The sequence below is a fragment of the Pseudopipra pipra genome, chromosome Z (genome assembly GCF_036250125.1).
Source record: "Pseudopipra pipra isolate bDixPip1 chromosome Z, bDixPip1.hap1, whole genome shotgun sequence".
Classification (NCBI taxonomy): Eukaryota; Metazoa; Chordata; class Aves; order Passeriformes; family Pipridae; genus Pseudopipra; species Pseudopipra pipra.
The window spans coordinates 53,013,580-53,035,947 of NC_087581.1; the positions used below are offsets into that span (position 1 = coordinate 53,013,580).

At 38.4% G+C, this 22,368-nt stretch overlaps 1 protein-coding gene across 7 annotated transcripts in view; it reads right to left on the minus strand.

Annotated features, from left to right (window-relative positions):
• PCSK5 (proprotein convertase subtilisin/kexin type 5) overlaps positions 1-22,368 on the minus strand; it is a 257,820-nt gene that overhangs the window by 40,102 nt on the left and 195,350 nt on the right. For all 7 annotated transcript variants that reach the window (XM_064641610.1, XM_064641613.1, XM_064641612.1 and 4 more), the window contains 4 exons: positions 13,374-13,476; positions 5,781-5,917; positions 3,616-3,813; positions 3,201-3,269 (listed from right to left, as the gene is read on the minus strand). In XM_064641610.1, the coding sequence (XP_064497680.1) occupies positions 3,201-3,269; positions 3,616-3,813; positions 5,781-5,917; positions 13,374-13,476 (507 nt within the window). The remainder of the gene's footprint in view (positions 1-3,200; positions 3,270-3,615; positions 3,814-5,780; positions 5,918-13,373; positions 13,477-22,368) is intronic.

Below are 22,368 nucleotides of genomic sequence, written 5' to 3' on the forward strand. Positions count from 1 at the left end.
GAGGAAGACCTATCCTTCAGTCGATTACTATGAATTTATCAATGATCCACCTGAATTCCATGTATTGCAAACATCTTCCTCCTCAATGAAGTAGGTGTTTATAGTTAGTTAGCAGTATTAGTTAATGGTGTGGCAGTTTCTGCTAGTGAAGTGTACATATGCAAATCCATAGATATTGTATATCTACATATAAGATAAAGATCCCATGGATACTTCTGCACCAGAGGGGGCAATAGTTCATTGCTGCTCTAAAAAGTAGTCTCAGAGTGTCCAGAATTGGGTTACCAGAGCTGAGGTACCAAAACCATAAAGATAATCTTGGCAGCGTGGACTTGTGATGTATTTAGCACACTTTCTTAGACACTTTGTCCGATTTTGTGTTTGTCTTTACTTGCATTTGCAGTAGGGATATATTTGAAACTTGTAAGACTTCAGAATTAAACATCCGTACTGAAGTTACCCTTAAGACTTGACTTCTTTGGCTATCCCTTCAGATTTCAATGCCTGTGAAAGAGTCTGCCTTTCAGACCTCGTGGGAAAATGTGCACATAAGCATGCCAATTAGGCTAGTATGGCATCAAGCAGAGTCAAATGCACTCAAGAGTATGTGGGCAGAAGAAGGTACGAAGGTGAACCCTAATATCTATAGCCATTGTTTGGACACTGTGTACAAAAAGCCATAGATATTTTTGTGATTAGTGCTTTCTAAGGCAATGTTCCTATTACATGTGCCACATCTCGTCGGTGCCTGCAGGCAGAATGGTATTTATGAGCAATAAAGGTTCTTTATCTCCTCAGAATACAAGCAATCAATGAAGCAAATCAGAAAGAAAAGAACTGACTGAATTTAAAATAAATCATCATTTGTATTTAAACTACACAGACTTACCTGTCCTTGATTAAGTCTCTCTGACAGTTCCTATCTTTGCTCTTAGCCTCCAGTGTTGATACAATAAGGACATATTTGCCACACAGGTGCCTTAAAACAAAACTGACTCCAAGCTTGGAGGAAAACTATATTCCATAAGGATTTCAGAAAATATTACAAACACTGTCAGTATTCCTCCTCATACCTGGTGAAGAATAACCTGCAGTGTTACTTACTGGGTGGGTTTTACACTCTCCTATGAAATACTTGATATGGGATGTAGGAGTATCAAACCAATATAAAAGTATAATACCTGTGTCTTAAACTGTATGTAGTGTCACTACTGATCAAGAAGAGAGGTTGCCCACACAGTCTGCCTCCACTACTTGCTCTATTCTGCTGGCCTCTGGCACCATGCCAAAAGGCAACAAATCTTATTAATTTTCTCTCCTGTGCCAAGTAGGACAAAACTGACCAAGACTGCAGATAGTGGTTTAATTTATTATTTGGTGCCTTGTGAAAAAAATTTTGGAATAAAAAATGTGTGTCTTTCAGGCTAGTATGAAAACAGGTAGTTCTTAATTAGCTTATCTATCGCTCCTAAAAACTAGATTTGTGTCTACAAAAAAGAGAAAAATATAATAATCTTTGTAATTTGTAGACAGTAAGAGAACCACTTACATTTCATTGCTCCCTATTTACAATGTAATGTCGTGGTGGCCTGATATTCCCTTTTGAATTAATAAAAACTCTTTAAGTCACTCTGTGTTCAGTATAACTTCCTAAGGAAGTTAATTACTTTTATTTCTTAGAGTTTATATTGAAGGATCTCAAAACACTTCAGAAAGAGCAGGTGCTGGGAGATTTTCTGTGAGAGAACGGTCTTGGGTTTTCTGTAGATCCACAAATATGCACAAAATGTATTTGCATTTATATATATGAATAACTACTTTTCAATATGTGAACTATATAATTTTGATTCCAATTGCTATAATGACTAAATTTCTCTTTTTTTCTCCACTACACTTCTAGTTGAAACGTTCATAGCATTGAACAATTCCTATACCTGCTCTGCAATTCTTACTCAGATTGAATTCATCAGTGGTGTTGCAAGGAAGATAAGACAAAAAGAGATTGCAAGACCACGTGGCATTCACTTAATTTTTAAGAGTGTCTGTAGAAAGACCATTTAGATATGAAACTAAATGTATCACATTCCTTATTTTCTCATCTAGATGTTTTAGTACTTGAAGTATTTTTATGGCAGTGCAATTTCTTTACAGCTTTCAAAATAATCAATTTCTTCTATGAGACAAGCAGTTCAGTTTTAGGTTTGTTTTGTTGGGTTTTTTTTATGAAAGTCTCTCTCTCTAGCTTTCTGATTAGACATGAAAAACTTATTACTCTACTCAACTTATCTATGAATTAAGTTATTGATATGCCTGAAAACTCATTGAATATTGAGAGCAGAAACACAAGAAAACAGCATATCTACCAGACTTATAGTAAGTTGAAGCTTACAGGTTGTGCTTTATTTCAGGAAAACACAGTAATTTGCAAAATCTGCTTGGGACTGCGCTTTTAGCCCTCTGCTGGTGCTTCTGTTCCAAACAGAGCTAACAATAAAGCATTGTCTTTGACTCTCAATAATATATGCATCATAACCATCAAAGAGTTTCCTTAATACACTGTCCATTATTAGTCTCTGGCATCTTAATACTTCTGACTTTACACAGCAGTGAAAACTAATTTACTCTTTGTTTTACCTGCAGCCATTCTGTTGATCTTCAAGCTTTAAAGGGCCTATATTAAGTCAGAACTTTAAGTGCAAGAATCTGAGAGTATATATGTAGCAAATGTTATGGATGATTAATATTTAGGATATCAGTGATCATCTGAGAAAAAAATGTAAATGAGCACAACCTCTCTTTCTGTATGCCATTTTTCTGTATGAATAGCCTTCCAGTCTCTTTATGCAAGTTTATTAAGTTAATGTACAAAGATCATTCTCTGAATTACTTGCAATTACTATTTTTAAGAAAAATTCCTATGCATCATGCATTTCACCTTAATTCGAAACACAGATTGACACTAAACTGTTTCAGAAGAGTAAAAAAGAATTTTAAGTCATAAGTGTTGTGAAGAACATTGAAAATACTAGCATGGGGAAATAACATCCGATAGCTTCAACAAAGATAGTACAGATACTCTCCCTTAACGTCTCTTGACTAATTACTCAGCAGCTTGCACTTAAACTTGTGAAAAGAGTGAGGAGAACTACTTTTTCCCTACTTTAAGAATAAGAATAAAGATTAATAAAGGGAATATTTACCCTCTTTGCAATGCTGGCATCCATCTGAACATGGTATGCAGTCTTCAGAGTCAGGATCTTCCACTTCACCTGTGTTTTGCAAATCATCAAAATGGGTTAATTTTAGATAATGAAAGGGCTACATCTGGAAGGACTCAGGAAGGTTCCTGGAAATAAACTTGATTCAAATCAAAAAAGGAGAAATACTCACAGAAATTTGTTTTCTCATTTGTTCTTGTGTAACCCCACTCAATTTGAGGAAAATACTGCTATTTTACATTAACATGACATTAGAAGGGAATCAGAGTAGGAACTTCAGGGCCTTGAGGTCAGGTGTGATTGTATATTCCAAAACAGGATTTGGTTAATATGCTTAACCAGATTTCTGTAGCAAATTTAATAGAATATTTGTTAACTCCTGCTGAAGGATGCTTACCTTCTTTACAACTATGCTTCTGACACATATTTTCAGTAAGGTAGTAGCCTCTGAAACATCTTTTACAGTGATGGGAGTTCAGGCACACCTCACAGTGGCCAGAACAAGGCATACAGGTATGCTCTGCATGGTAGTGACCTGGAGGACAGCCCTCTCTGCACTCCCCTCGATATAAGAAACGTTCAGTCCCTCTTCTGTCTGTGTGACAAACAAATAGGAAAAAGTTGTCAGCCATAGAAGGCATTTCAGTATAAGAAGAAGCTTTACAAAACACTGGTTCTGTGGTTGAGACACTGACTGCTAGATTTGTACAGTTTTACGCCAGATGAGTTAACATCTATAAGAGTTTCAGGACCTCAAACATTCCGCTTTCTTGCAGACTTATGGCTTATAAAGATGTCATGCTTGAATAATGAGTATTTGCATCCATCAACATAGTAAAATAATGATCAACACTTTTCCACAACTGAGTTTCCCTTGCAGAGGAAAAATGAGTATTTGTACTGCATTGTACATACAGGTATAGAATTACTATTAGGAAAGCAAAGTGCCTCACTTCACCTTTGGAAAAGACCAGTCTTCGTCCTTAGAATATTCAACTGTAATCTTTACCCTAGCGAATCATCTAGATTTTAATTTGAATAGCAAATATGCAGCTATTTGCTATCAGTACATTAGCATTCTGTAGTGCACAGGAACTGGGAGGTCCCCTGCTTCAAATCCTTCTGAATGAAACCTGTGGAAACACCCATAACTCCATGTGCCATCTGCTGTAACATGGGTAGTTTTCTAATAGGTTACCCTTCAATATAAATTACATACACTACTGTGCTAAGTGTATTTCATTGCCTTAACTGCAGAGCAAGAATTTGCTTACCATTATTTATTTTTGAAAGTGCTTGCAGTATAATAATAATTGCAGCAATAGAGACTAATTGCTGCAATAGTAGCAATAATAGCAATAATAGCAGAAGCACTGTCTTTGTTTCTTTTATTTTTCACGCAAAAATTTTTATAATTAACTTTTCCAGACTCCTAAGGGTGTGAATCTCATCAATGTCTTCATTTCTTAATGCACAGAAACACAAGAACTTCTGTCTACAACAAGGAACAGACCTAAGGAACAACTATACACACTTGCTGTCATATTAGGCCTGAAGTACTGTTTGAAAATGTCACCTACTGAGTCACATTTCCCAAAGTGAAAAAGCCAATATCATAATCAGTATAACTAATTGCCAGCTATGCTAGTGTTTGCTTGTAATCTAAACACTTATTACTAAATAAAGCCTGGGACACTGATGACTAGGACTGAAATGGAAGTAGCAGGTGAAATTAAAAAGGCTGTGAATCCATTGTGAGTCCTCAGAATAAAGCTCATTAAAAATTGCTCTTTATCAAGTATATTAGAAATTAAATACTTATTTCCAAAGGAAGCTCAGGCTAGTTAACATACTTGTATGTCACAGCCTCAGGTGTTACAGCCATTAGGTGTTACAGAGACAAGACAGAATAATTTTTAAAATGGAGCTTCAAAAGGAGAAGGGTTGCTTTTTTGAATTTCCACAAATCTAACTACATTTGCCTGCCTCTCAACCTAAGTTCTATAAAAATGTCTGTTAGTGGTAAGCTTCTCTTTGCAAACTCTGTTTGTTCAGCTGTAGGGACACAGCAATCTGCAGTGGAACCCACCATGTTTGTTTCTTAGCCTTCCCCAGACAGATGTTATGGAAAGTAGCCTGGCTCCCTGCCTGCTTGTGCAAACTTGCAGTATAGCACATCCTGTGCAGAGGCTGGGGGAGGCATGTATGGAAATTTCTTTTCCAGAAACAGGCTACATAGGTTTTCTGTCCATTCCCCCCCCCCCCCCCCCCCCCGCCCCGTGCTGTTCTTTCTGTTTCTGTTAACGTAGCTCCTCTTGAAAATATACCAACAGAAATGCATTAAGTTGCAAGGACAATACGGAGTTGTGTTTTCTTGTACTATTTAAAAAACAAATTGAGTTCCAATACCCTTCAGAGTTACAACAAGATTACGACACAGGTTGGTAGCAAAAGCGCTACTCATTTTATTGACTCTTAAAAACTGGCCCTGAGAGCTGAGGGAAAAGGGAACTTGGAGGCCAAGGGAGGGGAAAAAAACTGTCAAGAAGAAATATTTCTTACCTGTTCCACAAGAGGTGCATTTGTTAGGTTCACTTCCACTGCAATCCAGGCAGGTGTGATGGCACACATGACATTGTCCTTTGAATTCAAACTTTCCTCTAGGGCATTGCACAACACAGCGACCATCGTCAAAGACTCTTTTAAAGAAGATAAAGCATGATTACAAATTTAGCAACTACTTGTTCGTTAAATTTAAAGGAAGCTAAAAAGAAACTCAATATATTCTTCCCTCACTCTATTTACAAGAGTATTTGAACTTTAATCCTTCGTTTTCCCAATCCTATTCATAGTATTTACTATATGAAGTGTTTTGAACTTGAATCTTAGACTTCAAAGATTATTTTTCTTTGAGATTTTTTCTGAGAAAAATTACCTTTTGATCCTTTACCTAGATGTACTTATACCATAGTCCATGCAGTAGTCATTTATGTCTGCTAGAAAGTAAGCAGAACTTGGTCTTTCTCTGTGAATGAATAATCCACCTGTTTTACTTTTAAGACTCCCTTTGAAAAGTACTATGACTTCAGTAAAATGATTTGTAGATAAAGTCAAACATCCATCTGAATCTTGGCCTTTAGGAGCTGTACTTTTTCACTCGCATATTGTCAAGCTTTAGGAATGATATTCCCCAATTTTGTGCTCTCAGTGAAACACTCCAAACCATGTGCCACTCATTCACTTCCCTGTACTCCTCCCTCTCCCTTGCAGCAGGATGGAGAAGAGAATTGGAGGCACAAAAGATAAAGATCACAGTCTGAGGTAAGAACAATTTACTGCAAACAGCAATGAAATAAGAAAACAAACAAGAACAATATTAATAACAAATTGTACAATAGGCAAATGATTAACCTCTCACCACTATACCACGAAGCCTCCCAGCTTGACCACACCATACTATGCGACCTGGAAAGGGACTCCTTCCCCTACCCCTGGAAATGATGAGAGATAGTTCTGAACATGCCCCTCCTGCAAAAATGAACCCTGTTGTGACTGAAACCAGGACATTATCCACCTCTTATTTTATACCGTCTTTGTCAAGCCCAGATATTCCAACTTCCAATTATACATATATATATCTCTATATATGTACACACACACACACACACACACACACATATATATATATGTATATACAGAAGAACAGGTGTCATTTCCATAGCCAATAGTTGTCCCTCCAAGATGGCTCCTGAGTTCATTTAGTCCATGACTGTGGGTTCTATCCATCCTAGATGTCTTTCAGGGGAGGAGTACTGTCAGATGGTTGCAAGGTGCATCAGGAGCTCACAGCTGGTGTATCTGGAGCAGTCCATCCTCATTGTCCATGGTAGTTATGGCATACAGTGGCAGTGTCATTTAGCAACCAATATTATACAACTCAACATTACAGACTGTTCTCACCCAAAAATCTAATCCCCTTGAGGTACACATCATGTTTCCCTGTCCCTCTGCTTTACCTACCAAGTGCACCCAGGTCCTTGAGGAAAAACAATCCCAACAATGGGTTTACTTTTGCTTGAGGCAGGACTAATCCAAAGTGTCTTCCCTAACATATTTCTCATATGCACCACAGAGACTTTATCCCCTTCTGGTGGGGGTTTTGATTGGGCAGGGACAGCTGGATTGGTAGAGACTCTAGCGTTAACTAACTAGCTGCCCTTTGTTAAATGTAGGTCCTAATGTTTGAAGGTTCCCCCATCCATTGCTTTCAATGTGGTTTTTATAGTCCATTGTACTGTTCAATTTTCCCAGAGGTGAGTATATGATAGAGAATGTGATATATCTACTCAACACCATGCTTTCTATGAGGCTATTTTAAATGAGTTCCTGTTGTCCAACTCAGTTCTTTCTGAGGTGTCATGTTGGCACAGGACTTGCTTTTCAAGGCCCAAGGGGGTGTTCCAAGCAGTGGTGTGAGGCACAGGGTATGCCTCCAGTGGATGTTTCCAACATCGTAAGCATGTACCGTTTGCTTGGCGTGTTTGCTGGAGTGTGATGTAATCATATCTGCCAGGTCTCCATATATTTATATTTCAGTCATCATTCACCATACTACAGAGGGTTAGATTGGCCTGCTTGATTGCAGCACGTTTCAGAGTTATAGATAACCTGGGAGTGTGCATGGTTGAGTCCTCCCCTTGATCATGACCCTATCTCTATGTTGCATCTCTTCCCTAATGACCTGAGGCATCACAGGCCCACTGAGCCAGAAATAATTCACTCATGCTGTCAGTCCAGATCCCCTGAGATATTTTAATCTTGGCAGCCCGATTCACCTGTCCATTGTTGTGATGTTCTTCAGTAGCCCGACTCTTGGGTACGTGTGCATCTACAATAATGTACTTTTACAGCCATCTTCTCTACCCAGACAGTGACGCCTTGCCACAATTCAGCAGCCCAGGTAAGTTTACCTCTATCCTCCTAATTAATCTTTCTCCATCAGTCTAGCCAACCCCACAGGACATTTGCTACCATCCACGAGTCAGTGCAAAGGTAGAGCACTGGCCATTTCTCTCATGCAGTGATATCTAAAGTTAGCTGAGTGCCTTTCAGGTCTGCAACCTGACTTGATCCACCTTGTCCCTCAGTAGATTCTGTGACTCATGACATAGGACTCCATACTGTAGCTTTCCATTTTTGATGTATCCCTACAATAGGGCAGGAAATGTCAGTAAAGAGAGCATGTTGCTTTTCATTTTGTGGTAGTTGATTAAACTTGGGGGCCTCCTCAGCATGTGTCACCTCCTTCTCCTCCTCTGACGATGAGAGTTCGAAATTTTCACCTTCAGCTTAGTTCATGATGGCTTCCAAGATCACTGGTCGAGTAGGGTTTCCTATTCAAGCTTGCTATGTGATCAGCATGATCCACGTAGTATCAGTGGCATGATGTGTGGAAGGGACTTTCCCTTTGAACATCCAGCCCAACACTGGCAGCTGGGGTGCCAGGAGGAGCTATGCTTCTAATCACTTTTAAAGCAGCTCAAATCCCTTCATAAGCTACCAATATGTCTTTTTTAGTTAGGGTGTAACAGGCCTCAGATCCTTTGTATCTCTGACTCCAGAACACCAGTCAATCCAGCACTCCAGAATCCTTGAGTCTCCACTGGTACTTTTTGCCAGAGACTCCAAGAAGGAGTTCCAGGAGTTCCAGGAAGGAACCATTCTCCCCAGCTGCAATGTAGAGAACATTTTTCACATCTTGTCCTGTCCTGACTGGCCCAAGAGCTACTGCATGAACAATCTCCTACTTAATTTGCTCAAAAGCTTGTTGTTTTTCAGGCCCCCACTTAAAATCATTCTTCTTGTGAGTCACATGATAGAGAGGGCTTACAATCTGACTATAATGTGGAATATGCACTCTCCTTAAACCCACAGTGCCTAGGAAAGCCTCTGTTTCATTTTTTGCTGCTTGCTGGGGAAATAGCTGCTGTTTTGTTGACCACATCTGTTGGAATCTTATTACATCCATCTTGCCACTTTACTCCTAAAAACTGAATTTCCTGGGCAGGTCCCAGGAAGAGGGCAGGTCCCCTCTTTTCAGGGAGTTGTAGAGAGCGATGAGGTCTCCCGCTGAGCCTCCTCTTTTCCAGGCTGAACAACCCCAGCTCCCTCAGCCTCTCCTCATAGGACTTGTGCTCAAGTCCCTTCACCAGCCTTGTTGCTCTTCTCTGGACCTGCTCTAGCACCTCAATATCCTTCCTGAACTGAGGGGCCCAGAACTGGACACAGTACTCCAGGTATGGCCTCCCCAGGGCTGAGTACAGGGGACGAATCACTTTCCTGGACCTGTTGGTCCTTCTCTCACTGAGTGTGGTCTAGTGACAAGTAGTGTCCCAATAAATAGTAGCAAGGGCCCAGCACAATTCAGTAAGTTGCTCCTTTAAGGAGTTGCCACAGCATTTTCCTTGCAAATATTCTGTCACTTTATCAGGGTCCTGTATCTGCTTATGGATGAACTTCCTAATGATTGGAGCAGACAATTTCCCCCAAAACTGGCCCGTTTTCTCCCACGTTCTGTACCACTCATGACTAGTTGCCCTCAGGGTCAATCTCTGAATGACCTTCTTTGAACTCTGTCCTGACTCTAAACTTGGTGTTCACTGTACTGACTCTAAACATGATATAGACCGTACTGAGGAGACATAGGAGACATAGCAACAAGAGCATACTTTCCTTAACATCCACAGGAAATTCAAAATTCTCAAAAGCTATTGTAACAGTTCTGAAGAAGAAAAAGCTGGGGAAAATCACTGACCCCTGTTCTCCCCACCGAGTATGATTGTTAATGGCCTCTCAAAGGTAGTGCCCGAGATAAGGGTAGGAGAGCCACACTGAATATACTAAATGACCCTCCTTGCCGCTGATGTTATCATGTCATAAGTTGATATCACACAGTATGGCAACAAAGTAATCCTGATCTTTCTCTGTCCTCTGAAAAAGAACACTGCTAGGAGCATAAAGTGCATATATGGAAATACATATATGATTAGGTACCACAACCATGTGAGCAGACCAAGCAATATTGCAACCAGTGCCTCTGGACCTAATACAAGAAATTCTTAGCTCAAATTTGTCTCCAGCCTACTCTGGGCAGATCTGTTTCTGTCTCAACCCTTCATGTGTCACATTGGGCACCAAATAAGGCTGTCGTGGTTTAGCAATGGTATTCCCCAGTTTCGTGCTCTCACCAAAACACTCCAAACCATGCGCTGCTTGCACACTCCCCCAACCCCATCCCCTGCAGCCGGCTGGAGAGGAGAATTGGAGGCACAAAAGGCAAAGAACATGGATTAAGATAAAAACAATTTAATGGAAACAGCAATGAAATAAGAAAACAAACAGGAACAGCAACAATATTGATAACAAAGGGTACAACTGGCAAAAGACTCACATGCGAGTGCTTATCACTATACCATTGTGGAACTCCAAACAACACCTGACTGCGCCATGCTACATGACCCGGAAAGGGACTCTTTTCTGCCTGCCCCCAGAACTACTGTGAGGTAGTATAGAATAACCTCCAGGTCCTTAACTCTGTCCTGTCCAGAATCAGGACACATATCTACAAACACTTAGGACTTATGCTGCTGAATGTTCGCCTTTCACTGGATAATTAAGTATTTTGCTAAAGAATTCTTTTATGTGAAGACATTTATGGTCCATTTTTCACTGCTACTTAATGTCTACTGTTTTAATCTGCTTGGAGAAAAATAGAAAAGCATCAGTTCATATTTGAGTATTAAAAGAATATAAAATAAAGTTGGCTAAATTTTGACAGTGTTTGTGTAATTAAGAAAGTAAGAAAAGAGAGGCTGCAATCCTCCACACTTAACTGCTTGGATCACTTTTGTATCTGAGGACTTGGGAATCAGTTTCTAGAAAAGCTGAGCACCGGATGTTAGTACAGGCTTTGAGCTTTTCTGTACACTTGGCAACAGTAGGCTCTCCGTAATATTAAGAAAATGCATGCTTTTTTGGAGCCAGACAATGGCATTAAAGAATGTCTGGAATATGCCTTCGTAAATTTGAGTTGCTATGATCATTGTTGGATTTATTCTGAAAAGAGAAAATATCTGCAGAGTTTAAAACTCGAATGTCTTGAAACCATTTAAATTTTACCATGATTTGAAAAGTCTAGGCTTATGAAGTGTGAAGGTAGAAGAACAAGGTGTCATGCCTTCCTGAAGTGCAAGTGGCAAAGCAGACTTAGACATTGAATAAAAATACTTGTGAGGTTGAAGGCAGGCTGCTTGAGGGAATCAGGGAGACACTTGTATGGGTATATGAAGAATTCAGCAAAGATGTATTTCTACTCTAGAGTCTGACAGCAAGATAGTCCTATGCAGACTGTAGCTCGTATATCTATGCCCAGAGACTATTATTCATTTCTTCATGCAGCCCTTTCTGTTTGGTTTCTTTGCAAATGAAACAATGTGACAGAGGTACTGGAGGTAGCTGTGCTATGCTTATATGGCATGCACTGAGTTCAGCTACATGTGCTGGCTGTTATGATAACCATCCTTACAGACAGCTCACACAGTGGTAAAGTAAGTTTTTCTTGCTTTTTTTTATGTTGCCTCTAATGGGAGACACCCTAATGGTCAGATCTTGCCACTGACCTTTGTAGCTCCAACAGTAAACACGGACAAAGAATTTTGTGAAAATCAATTTGGCTGGAGAAAAAAACACAATTCCATTTTTTTCTTCTTTTTTTTTTCTCCTTTTCTTTTTCTTTTTTTTTTTTTCTTTATTTTTTTTTTTAATTGGTAACAGCAATTTCATTTGTCGAATGATCTAACTGATTTTATTACGAAATAAGATGACATCTATGCTGAATTTTCATATGGAACTCTTTAACCTCTGGGCAAGATTTTTCTTTATTATTTTTCTTTTTACTATAGGCTTTCCCATTTAATATGTTTTTTTCTAACAGCTTTCATAATGTGCAGAAGGATCACAGAAACTTTTTTGAAACCTTAGATACCAAAATTTAGAATTGTTAGAGAACTTATCACAGGGGCTACAGCAGCACCCTTCCAAGAGATCACAAAGATGTCATCACTGCAAACATCTGGGTGTTTTAGCACAATAATGTTCAGTTCCTTCTTTGCTTTGCAAATAACTCTATGTAAAGTACACAATATAGGTTGCAAGGAAGCACAGACAATCTAATTTAAATGCCATTGTGAATGGGAGAAATCCACTCCACCCTCCAAAATTCTACCTTGATTTCCTCTGCTGTCGTTTCTGATGTACAATACCTTAATTATTAATTAATTAATGTTTTCTCAATTATGAATTTGTTTGGACTCCATTGATCCTGGTGTGCCTTTCATTAGCATAGTCATATCATAGATAATTTCGGGGCAAATTGCAGGATTGCTTGGTCAGTTTTTTTCTTGCCTTAACAGGATCTGATCCTGATTTCATACCAGCACAAATATCAACTGGCTACAATGCAATCCAGTGCAACAGAACCAGTTACTGGTGTGAGACTACAGCTATGAGTAGGACATGAATTTTAAACCAGTAGCCTCCTGGATTATGTGTGAGATGACCTAAACACAAACCTCTGATCTGCAGCGTCCTGTGGAGAAGCTTCTTTCTAGTTCTGTTCACTCCCCACGGCAGTTTACAAATATCAACCTAATTCATGCATAACACCTCAGCTAGGGGATGATGTTTAGGTGCTATGAATATCTCCCAAATTAGCCTATTGCTAGCCTCAGCGTCCATATTCATGCCTTGTGCCAAGCTCCATAGCTGTGCAAATGCCCTAGATTCTTGTTAATTTTTTCATTGCTGTGATTCCAGCAATTATGATTTCAAAAGGATGACAATGAAAGCAAGGCTATTTTACATATTAAAAGGAATTTTTCTTTATCTGTGGGAATCATGCTGCTAAACATTACCTGCTTGTGTAACCAACTGTCATGTTCCCATAAAAATTGTTTTCTTACTTGTCCTGGTTTTGTTTGCCCTAGTCATTGCTTGCTTCTTTAGTTGACTCTGTAAGCTAGTGCGAAATACAATACAGCCACTTCTCCAGATGATGATGTGAAATCTTTGTACTGCTCTGTGCTAGGAGATAATTACCTTGTAAGTAGGCAGCTGATGCAGTTGTCTGACTCAGGTCCAGTGCACTTCTGACAGGATGCTTCACACAACTGGCATTCTTGGGAATCATCAAGATATTCCCCTAGTAGAAAAAATTTTGTTTATTTCAGACCAACATCTCACAATTGAAAAAAAAAGAAAGGAAAGAAAAGCACCTAGCCAGGCTGGAAAAAAGGAAAGGAATTAGATCTATTTTGAATTACTGAAATGAGCACATTTCCCTGTGGCATCAGGAAAACAAGTACTGGCTCCCTTGGGGAACCAGGATACTCAGACTAGGTAGTTTCTAGTGCTTATTAATTTAGCTTTTTATTAATTAGTTTTTTCCCATGTGAATTTGACAGAGTGATTCTTGTTGTTCTTGTTAATGTTATTTATTTTGCATCATTTGAACTGGTGAGATTCTTTAAGATTCACTATGGAAAGTTCCATCAAAACCAGTGCTACCAAGGAGTATTCATTACATAATGTCTTTAGGTGCAGCTGCAACATGAGCCTGATTGTAAGCTGCAGCATAAAGAGTGTGCTGTCATGGGTGGGGGTATGTTACATGAGGAGATGGACTTGAGCAATCTTCTGTTAGTCAGAGACATGTTGGTGCTTCCTAAAACTCTAGCTACAGTGTATTTTGCCCCATCCCAAGCTGCTGATGGAAGATTCCGTACGAAATGGACCTAGGCTCTCATTTAGGCTGAAACAAAACTTAGTGCCAAAGTGCACATTTGGACGTGAAAAAAAATTTGTATCATATGGACTGTTACCTTAAAACTGAGATAAAGATATAAACATTTCTAGATCATGAATACACTAGTTCTACTACAGTGCTGAAGTGTAAAGTTTGCCTCTTTATTTACTGAATATTAAGTAAAACACTGGTACAAATGGTAAGCTGCTTTATGTTCTTAGAGCAGAGATATTAATTTGGTAAGTATGAATATATACTGTATCTGTGTGCACCATCATGTGAGAACAGTAAATCAATACATCACAGTTTTATAAAGCTCAAGATTAGTCTTTTATGTCAGTTTGTTTTGGGAAAATTTATTGTAACTGAGTCTATATATTTAGAGAATTGGCTGTTCCTTCATTTTTGAGTAATGGAAGAGGCTGGGCAAAATGTCCTATATAATACATAAACCCTGCAGTTTCTATGGATACTTCAATATGGAGAAACTCTTTCCATTTGCATTGCTGCTGGAAAACCCAGATTTGGCAAATACAGTGAACTTCAGGACTAAAAATACAAGTGTGGAATGACTTGGTTTTGGCTCTCAGTTTCAATGAGCTCCCTATATTTGAAGAGCAAAGGCACTGTACAAGCAGCTACTGGTATCAATTTAAAACAATTTCTGGAAGAAAAAGTTTCTAAAATACCACAAATTGTGTTCTCTGTTCATTGCGTTTTTTACTACATATTAAACTGTATTAACAAATTTTTTAACGGTTGAAACCACAGGTGTGAGATATGAGCTAGGATAGTACTTCCATGCTTAAGGGAATGGGAATAGTATAGTTATAAAAGCATACCAACTGGAATATCAAGCCAACTGTGGGTGAAACCTAAGGTACCCAAAATGTAGGTAAAGATATAATTTTCATTTTGTAAAGGTTTGTGTGGCTCCTGAAGAAAGGGAAAAATAAAAGACAAGCCAAAAGCCAGTGACAGAACCATATAAAACATGAAGGCAGTCCTTCCCAGAGGCTGTTTCGGGATCAGCGCTAACTGGGAAGAAGTTCAGAACTGGGAGAAAATGAACGGTCTCCTGATGAGATCAGGGAAACAAAAATCTTTGTATACATACATGTTCACACATTTTTATAGTTCTCATTATCCAAAGAGCATTTTGTATGTGTATATATATATTATATACGTTTACATACATTTAGGTAATCCCATGTATGCTCATATAGTCCAAATCATGTAAATTGACTAGTTCAATAGAATTAGTGTAGCATTTCTGAACTGCAGTGCTGCATCTTGTATGACTGATTACTTTATAAAGGACTAAAAATGAAAACATTAGAAAAGCTGTTAGACACAGAATTCAGCAGGACTCTCAATGTTTCTACATATTACTCAGATAACTTGTTGTATTGATGCATATCTATCACTTTCTAGAAAAAAAATAATGTGGTCTACTGTCTTGTAGTTTTTCAGACCACTACAGATTTGGTTATTGTAATCCTCTTAAGTCTTTCTGATATGTATTTAGAGGATATAACATGGAACCCCAGGTTCTCAAATGCCTTATGAGATTTAATATATAATTTGGTCATGGTTTAGGAATAGTACTCTCCAGTTCAGTGCCCCCACTGAGACTCTCCCAAACCAGACTCTACTTGCTCACTCCCCTTGCTTCCCCTCTCCCTTCCCATTCCAGGGATGAAGTTGAGAGCTGGAGGCACAAAAAGGTGAAAATCATGGGTTGAGATAAGCACAACTTACTGGAAACAGCAATGAGATAAGAAAACCAACAGTAACAGCAATAATATTAATAACAAAACATATAAGACAAAGAAACAATGTAAATGTAAAAAGGTAAACCAGTTCCAGACTTTCTAACCCACCATGCTTTCTCCCCCCACAGAAAATGGTGAAGCAAGTCCCTTACCCCCACCCCTCACAAGTGATGTGAGATGGTATTGAATAACATTAGGGTCTAGCCATTCCCCTTTCCTGGCTACTGTAAAAAATTAACCCTGTCCTGACTGAATCTAGGACAAATTTCATCCATCTATCTATCTATCTATCTATCTATCTATCTATCTATCTATCTATCTATCTATCTATCTATCTATCTATCTATCTATCTATCTATCTAATCTATCTATCTATCTAATCTATCTGTCTGTCTATCTGTCTATCTATCTATATCTATGTATATGTATATGACACACACATATATTTTGACAATAACACAACCATGAAAAAATGCAGTATCTACACCCACAAACATACACATACATTTAGACAATAACACAACCATGAAAAAATGCAATATCTGGAAAGATTTCCTGCTGCAGGTCTTGTGGCTCCGTGCTTTATACTATTTGTTTTACATCTCCAGGAAATCTGTCGGGGTGACTTTATTATATAATTGCATCTCTGATGTTGTTACGTGATATGTATTAGAAAACCTTTCTGTTTCTCTGGTCTTTCAGTTTATTTGCCCACACTAACTGTTTGATTATCCATTGGGCCTGAGCTACTAATTCATACACCTCAGCTATGCGTGATTAAATCCTTCTCACATGGTAGACATGCTTAGTTTGAAAAGGTTTCAGTTATTTCTTTGTTACGCCTTTCATTCGAAGTGCTGTAATTAATTTCAGCTGTGCTGGAATAGTGCCAGGAAGATCAGTTCTGCACTTACTTTATGCTCTAAGCTGGAGCATTTTAAAGCATAAGACTGTGCACCAGAAAATACTTGCATGTTGGGCCCTCTGAATTGCAAGTCACATCTAGAACTGTAGATCTGCTATTGAACATTAATGAAATAGTTTTCAGTGGATATTCAGAGAGTTAACACTGAAATTTGAAAAAGAAGACTTAACACTGAAATTTGAAAAAGAAGACTTTTAAACTACTCCACAGGGCAGTTTAAACATCTGCTAGAATTCCCTGTGAGCAATTTATTTCTTTACAAATCTTGCTAGATAAGTAATGATTAAGCAAGCCTCAACCTTTTTCTAATCTTTTTTTTTTCTGTATTAAAATTCTTTATCTGTCAAACATACCTAATGGAGGGATACTCTCAGAAACGTGTCTTAGGTGTGCTTTCAATCAGACAATGCTCATCAGTTACTTTGGATCATCCCATATTTATCCTTAATTTCTTTTTCAACTCTCTTACCTTGATATCTTGACAAAAAATATTTCTCACCTTGATAAAAAAAAGGAATGAAGATGCTGTAGAAATAAGGATTTGTTAAACAACGTGATTCCTGATAATGCAACGATTTTAATGTACAATTTTTTTGTCCGCTGTTAGAAATGTTTAACTCCACATCTGGGCTACATCAGGTTGCAGGCTGTGCCTTTAACTGCATACAAGAGCCCCACACTTAGCACTGAGCTCCTATCAGTTGAATGTGATATGTTCTAGAATGAGGCAGGCACTATTATCTCCCATTAAGAAGCCCAGTAAGATCATTAAATTAGGGTGCAATAGCAAACTAGAACCCGTCTCTCGAGTCCCAGTCTAGAGCACTGTCACAGTTGCTATGTCTTTGCATAAGCAGTATCAACTGTACCTTTATCTTGTCACTATTTCTCTCTTGCTTTCCAAAAGCTGTGTAATTCATTGACAGCACAGGATATATGAAGGTGTGAATATCCTTGTAAGTTATGCCTGGAGATATGGACTTTTATGTGGTGGCTCTCGTAAATCTTTTTCTCTTGTTGTCTCCCAGTGACACTTAGACACTGCAAGTCATGTTATTTCTCCACTTTTCTTGATCAAAACTTCACTTTATCTAATATTAATTTGATTATCTTCTATAGCATTTCTGCAGTGGCTTTTCTTTTATAATAAATAGAAAAAATTACCTTATTTGCTCTGTTTTCCTTGTTTACTTTCATGGGAACCTAGATATGGATTTTATACTTGGGTTTTTTGCATGTAATCTTACAGATTATAAAGTTTTGACAGAGCAGATAAACAAAAATTGATCAGAATTGTTTTTCATCAATTACCTGCGAGAGCTGAAAGAAATTGGTCTTAGAGAGAGCTCTGCTTTTTTCATGTTTGGCCTTGACACGTTTTATTTTGTCTGGCTTGTGGGATCAGCTCGAGTTTTCTGAAGAAACACTTATCCATAAAGCTTAAGTACATAACTCAGACTACCTTGTACATAGTAACACATTAAAATTCACCCTGAGGATTCTTTAGTTTAAAGTTACTCCTCTGCTTAGCACAAAGTCTTAAGTGTTTGATAGATTACAGCTCTCTGAAAGAAATCTTGCCATAATCTCCATGTCCTAACATTTTCAAGATGAAGACATTTCCTTTACCCCCAGATTTGGCAGTTATACAAAATTGGAGCCTGGTTTCCAGTTATTTGTCTAGCTTCAGTTTTCAGTTTCCTGATAATTATTCTCTCCCCCCTTAGTCATTTTACACAATGACCAAATTTCTATCTCCCTATTTGGATGTGCAGAGGGGACAAAGAAGATACTCTTCATGGGCAAAACATTGGGATGTTATCATTTGGGGTGATGAGAATCATTCAGGTTGGGAAATCTTCTTTTCAAAAGTGCCCTAAGAAGTGATGAACAATAAGGCTGAAAACAGGATGTTGACTCCTAAGTCACTAAACCCTCCCCTTGTGCCAAGAGACAATGCAGAACTTTGAAAAGGGTTGCACACCTCTTCCCTGAACTGCTGTGTGCTGAGTGTGGTTTTAGGATGAAAGGTCCTTTTGTTACAGGACTAGCTGAGATCACACAGAGGCTCGGGTCAGCATTAATCATGACTGGCAGTAGTGAGGAAATTACCTTTATTAACTACACTATCTTACACATTCCTCTATTATTTTCCCTGCAGAATAAAAAGTTATATTAGCCAAAGCTACCTTATTTTTTTCTGACACAACGTGATTTTTCTCTCTCTTCATTCTGCACATTTCTTTGCTCACTTCTATGTAATATTAATACAATTGTTTTTAGAAACCCATTGAAGAGCCAGAGCCCTCAGGGGTATTGAATAGGCATAAACAGACTCCAGAAAGACATTTTTTAGCATTTAAAAAAATCAGCTTTAAATCTCCATTTGTACTAATTCTTTAGGCATTTAAAAATTTGCTTTAAAATTCCATTTGTCCTGAATACATGGAGGCCTGGATGAAAAAGCTGGATGGGTTCATGGTTTCTCCTTTCCCTGTGTAAGCACATATGTCAGAGGCTGGCAAAGTTTACTGCTGCCCACCTGGAGCCTGAAATTTGACAGCCCCATGAGAAAGGGGGAAAGGGAATGGAGCAATCTGTATGGACCTGTATTGATAATGCTTTGATTTGTGCCCTTCTCACTTTAAGAAGGAGAGGGAAATACTATAGCACTATCAAACTTTTAGACTCACAACGGAAAGAAGTATATTTACCTTCTCCATTTCTTCAGCTTTCTAACTGGAAATTTTTTCCTGTCTGATGCTGTCAAGCTTCCCATTCTTTATGAAGCTCAGTAGCTGAGAACTTTCTAAAGGGCCAGTGGAACAGAGGCACTGAACCTCACTGAAAATTATCTCATAGTGCTGATAGTACTGCTTTGGAAATCTAGGTAATTTCTTGTAAAATATAAATAAGAAATGTGGAAGATGATGGCATGCTTTGTGTAAATCTGGTGTTATTAGCACCTGGAGTACATTAAAGATAGAATCTTTTAATGCTGGGGGAAAACATACGTTGCGGCAAGCAAGGTAACCCAGCATCTCTCTCCTAAATAGAAAGGAGTACATAATTTGCATCTACAGAGCCTGCCCTGTCCACAGGATTTCTGCAGTCTGACTTGAATAGACATACACCTGAAATGGGAAAAGCTGAATGGGTAGTGCTTCAGTGGTGTCTTCCATCTTAAACTAAGAGATCCCTGCACAGGCTGTTGTACTGGTCTTCTTCAACTTAATCAGGATATGAACACAGATCTGCTGGTCTGCTGATAACTGGGAAGATTTCAGCAGGCCAACTATTGTCCTACTAAGATGTAGCAACATAGATTCATACTGTTAATCAAAGGGAATTTCTGTTTAATTTTCAGAGATGAACACTCTTGAAAGCCTGCAAGAAATTTGTCCTAAAGGTGAAAGTTCCTCCTTTGAAGTAAGGAGCAGACCAAGTTAAATCTTTTAACGAGTGGTATAAAGGTGTAAATTTTATTCCCATCTCTAACTGTTCAGCCAGCTCAATACACTGACTTTGGTGCTCTTCCCTTGCTTAAAATCGTCCCGGTTCCTGGTCTCCACTATAAACACCTCAGGAATGGGCAGGTAATTTATTTTTAATGATTATAGATTTCATTTCCTTTAATGATCACACATTCCATGTTGAGGGTGTAGAAATGGATAAGTTATACAGCTCTTCTAATTCAGATATAGCTGTAGAGAGGCTTTGTGACACTGTTTGGCAATGACGACTCCGAGCCCTCCTTTCAGCCTTGGGATTGAAAGTGTTCAGAGAGGCTGTGCTAAAGGCAGACATAGCAAGAGTAGCATTTACACACCTTTGGTTGTATGGCCTTGCTCTTTGAGTAGAAAAGAGGCTACTTTATTTGGGAATGAATATTTGAGTTACTTGTCTTTGATCCAGTGGCATTGCACAGAACAGCCCATTAGCATAGTCATAAGCACCACTGCTGACAGACTCATGGATCCATGATCCATGTGGATTGGCAGCCAGGTGCTATACCTTCTTTCCAACTCATCTGTCAAAGAGCATCTACAGGCATCAAGCAGAGGGCAGGGGGCAGGCCACGGACAATTGTAAATAGAAAAGATATGCAGTATTATCTGAATTGTAACTAAATCACATTAATTACACTCCAGTGAACATTCAGTGTTACTGTTGAATCTGCACGATGGAGCCATTAATTCTTCTTGTGTAAATAAGTATTCACTGCTTGTCAATGTTCTGGCTTCTCACCCTCAGGGTGACTGGAAAAATGGGTACTTAATCAGATTATTTCTGTCTACTGTGTTTTGTGATGGGGGAATATTTTTTCTTTGAAAAGTGTTGTTGGTTTCCCAGAAGACCTTCAATAAATCCATCCCCAAACACTGAAAAAAACCCAATATGTTATTGTATGAGGGGCATTCTTCTAAACCGCCTTGCTCCTCTTTGGCAGCAAATATATGAGCTGCTTATGTATTTGCTGCCAAAAACCAACAAAACCCAGTCTTTGGTAGGGCACCAAGAAGCTGCATTTGTTGCTTACTCAAATTATTTTTTTAAATATCAGAGCCTCCTCACTATAATATGTTTTCCTTTGACCACAATTCCTATTCTAGAAGTGAAATCTGGCTCTGTTTTTATGATGTAAAACATTGCTTTTTAATCCAGAAAGGAAGTCCTTCAGGATCGTTTCAACCATAGCTTGGCTATGAAATATTAACACTGTGGTAGTGTCTGCTACACTTGCACAGCAGGTGAATATTACTGCAATCTCTCTGGCTCTATCCTGAGGATTTCAGAACAGTTTTTCTAGTGAGACCCAATATTACTGTGCTCTGAGACATCACAGAAATGTCTGAGGCCTATGATAGATCTGAATCCTCTTTCCTCATCGGTAGAACCAATGGAGGAAACGTGGGTGTTGATTGCACTTCAAGGGTTGGACACAGTGCTAACAGGTTCAGAGCCTTAGCTCATTCTTAGATACACTATGTTGCTACTCATGACTCTTTAGTCCTTGCTAATGAGGAGGATTTAAGCCCCAACAGACTCTAATGACAGGTTTTAAATAATCAGATAATCAATTATTTCAATCAGAAATTGAAATCTCACAGAATAGTTTAAGTAAGACAAGTAATTAAAATTATGCCTAACAGATATTTTTCCCCTGTTAAAGAAAATGTTCATAAGAAAATGCAATTTCAGCTCTATAATCTGAACAAGGTCATGCAAGTTGTTGGGTGTGAGTTTCTTTTTGATGAAAACTTGACTAGGATTTTTCTTGGATGCTGTAAAACATTTTTAATGCTTGTGTAACGTATCTTGCACAAACATCTAATGGCAGAACTTTTCTTAATTCATTCTGTACCACTGACATGACAATGGCATATCCAATATAAATATAAGGCAAGGTAATGGATCACAGACAAATTACTGTTTGGTGAGTTGCACTGCAACTAAAAAGCTTTGACTCATACAAGCAATCTCTTAAATGTCTTTACAGGAATCTTGAATTTATAACAGGCCTTCTGACCATCATTCAGTTAATTATTTTCATTAAAAAGTAACAGATTGCTATTAAGAGGATTAACT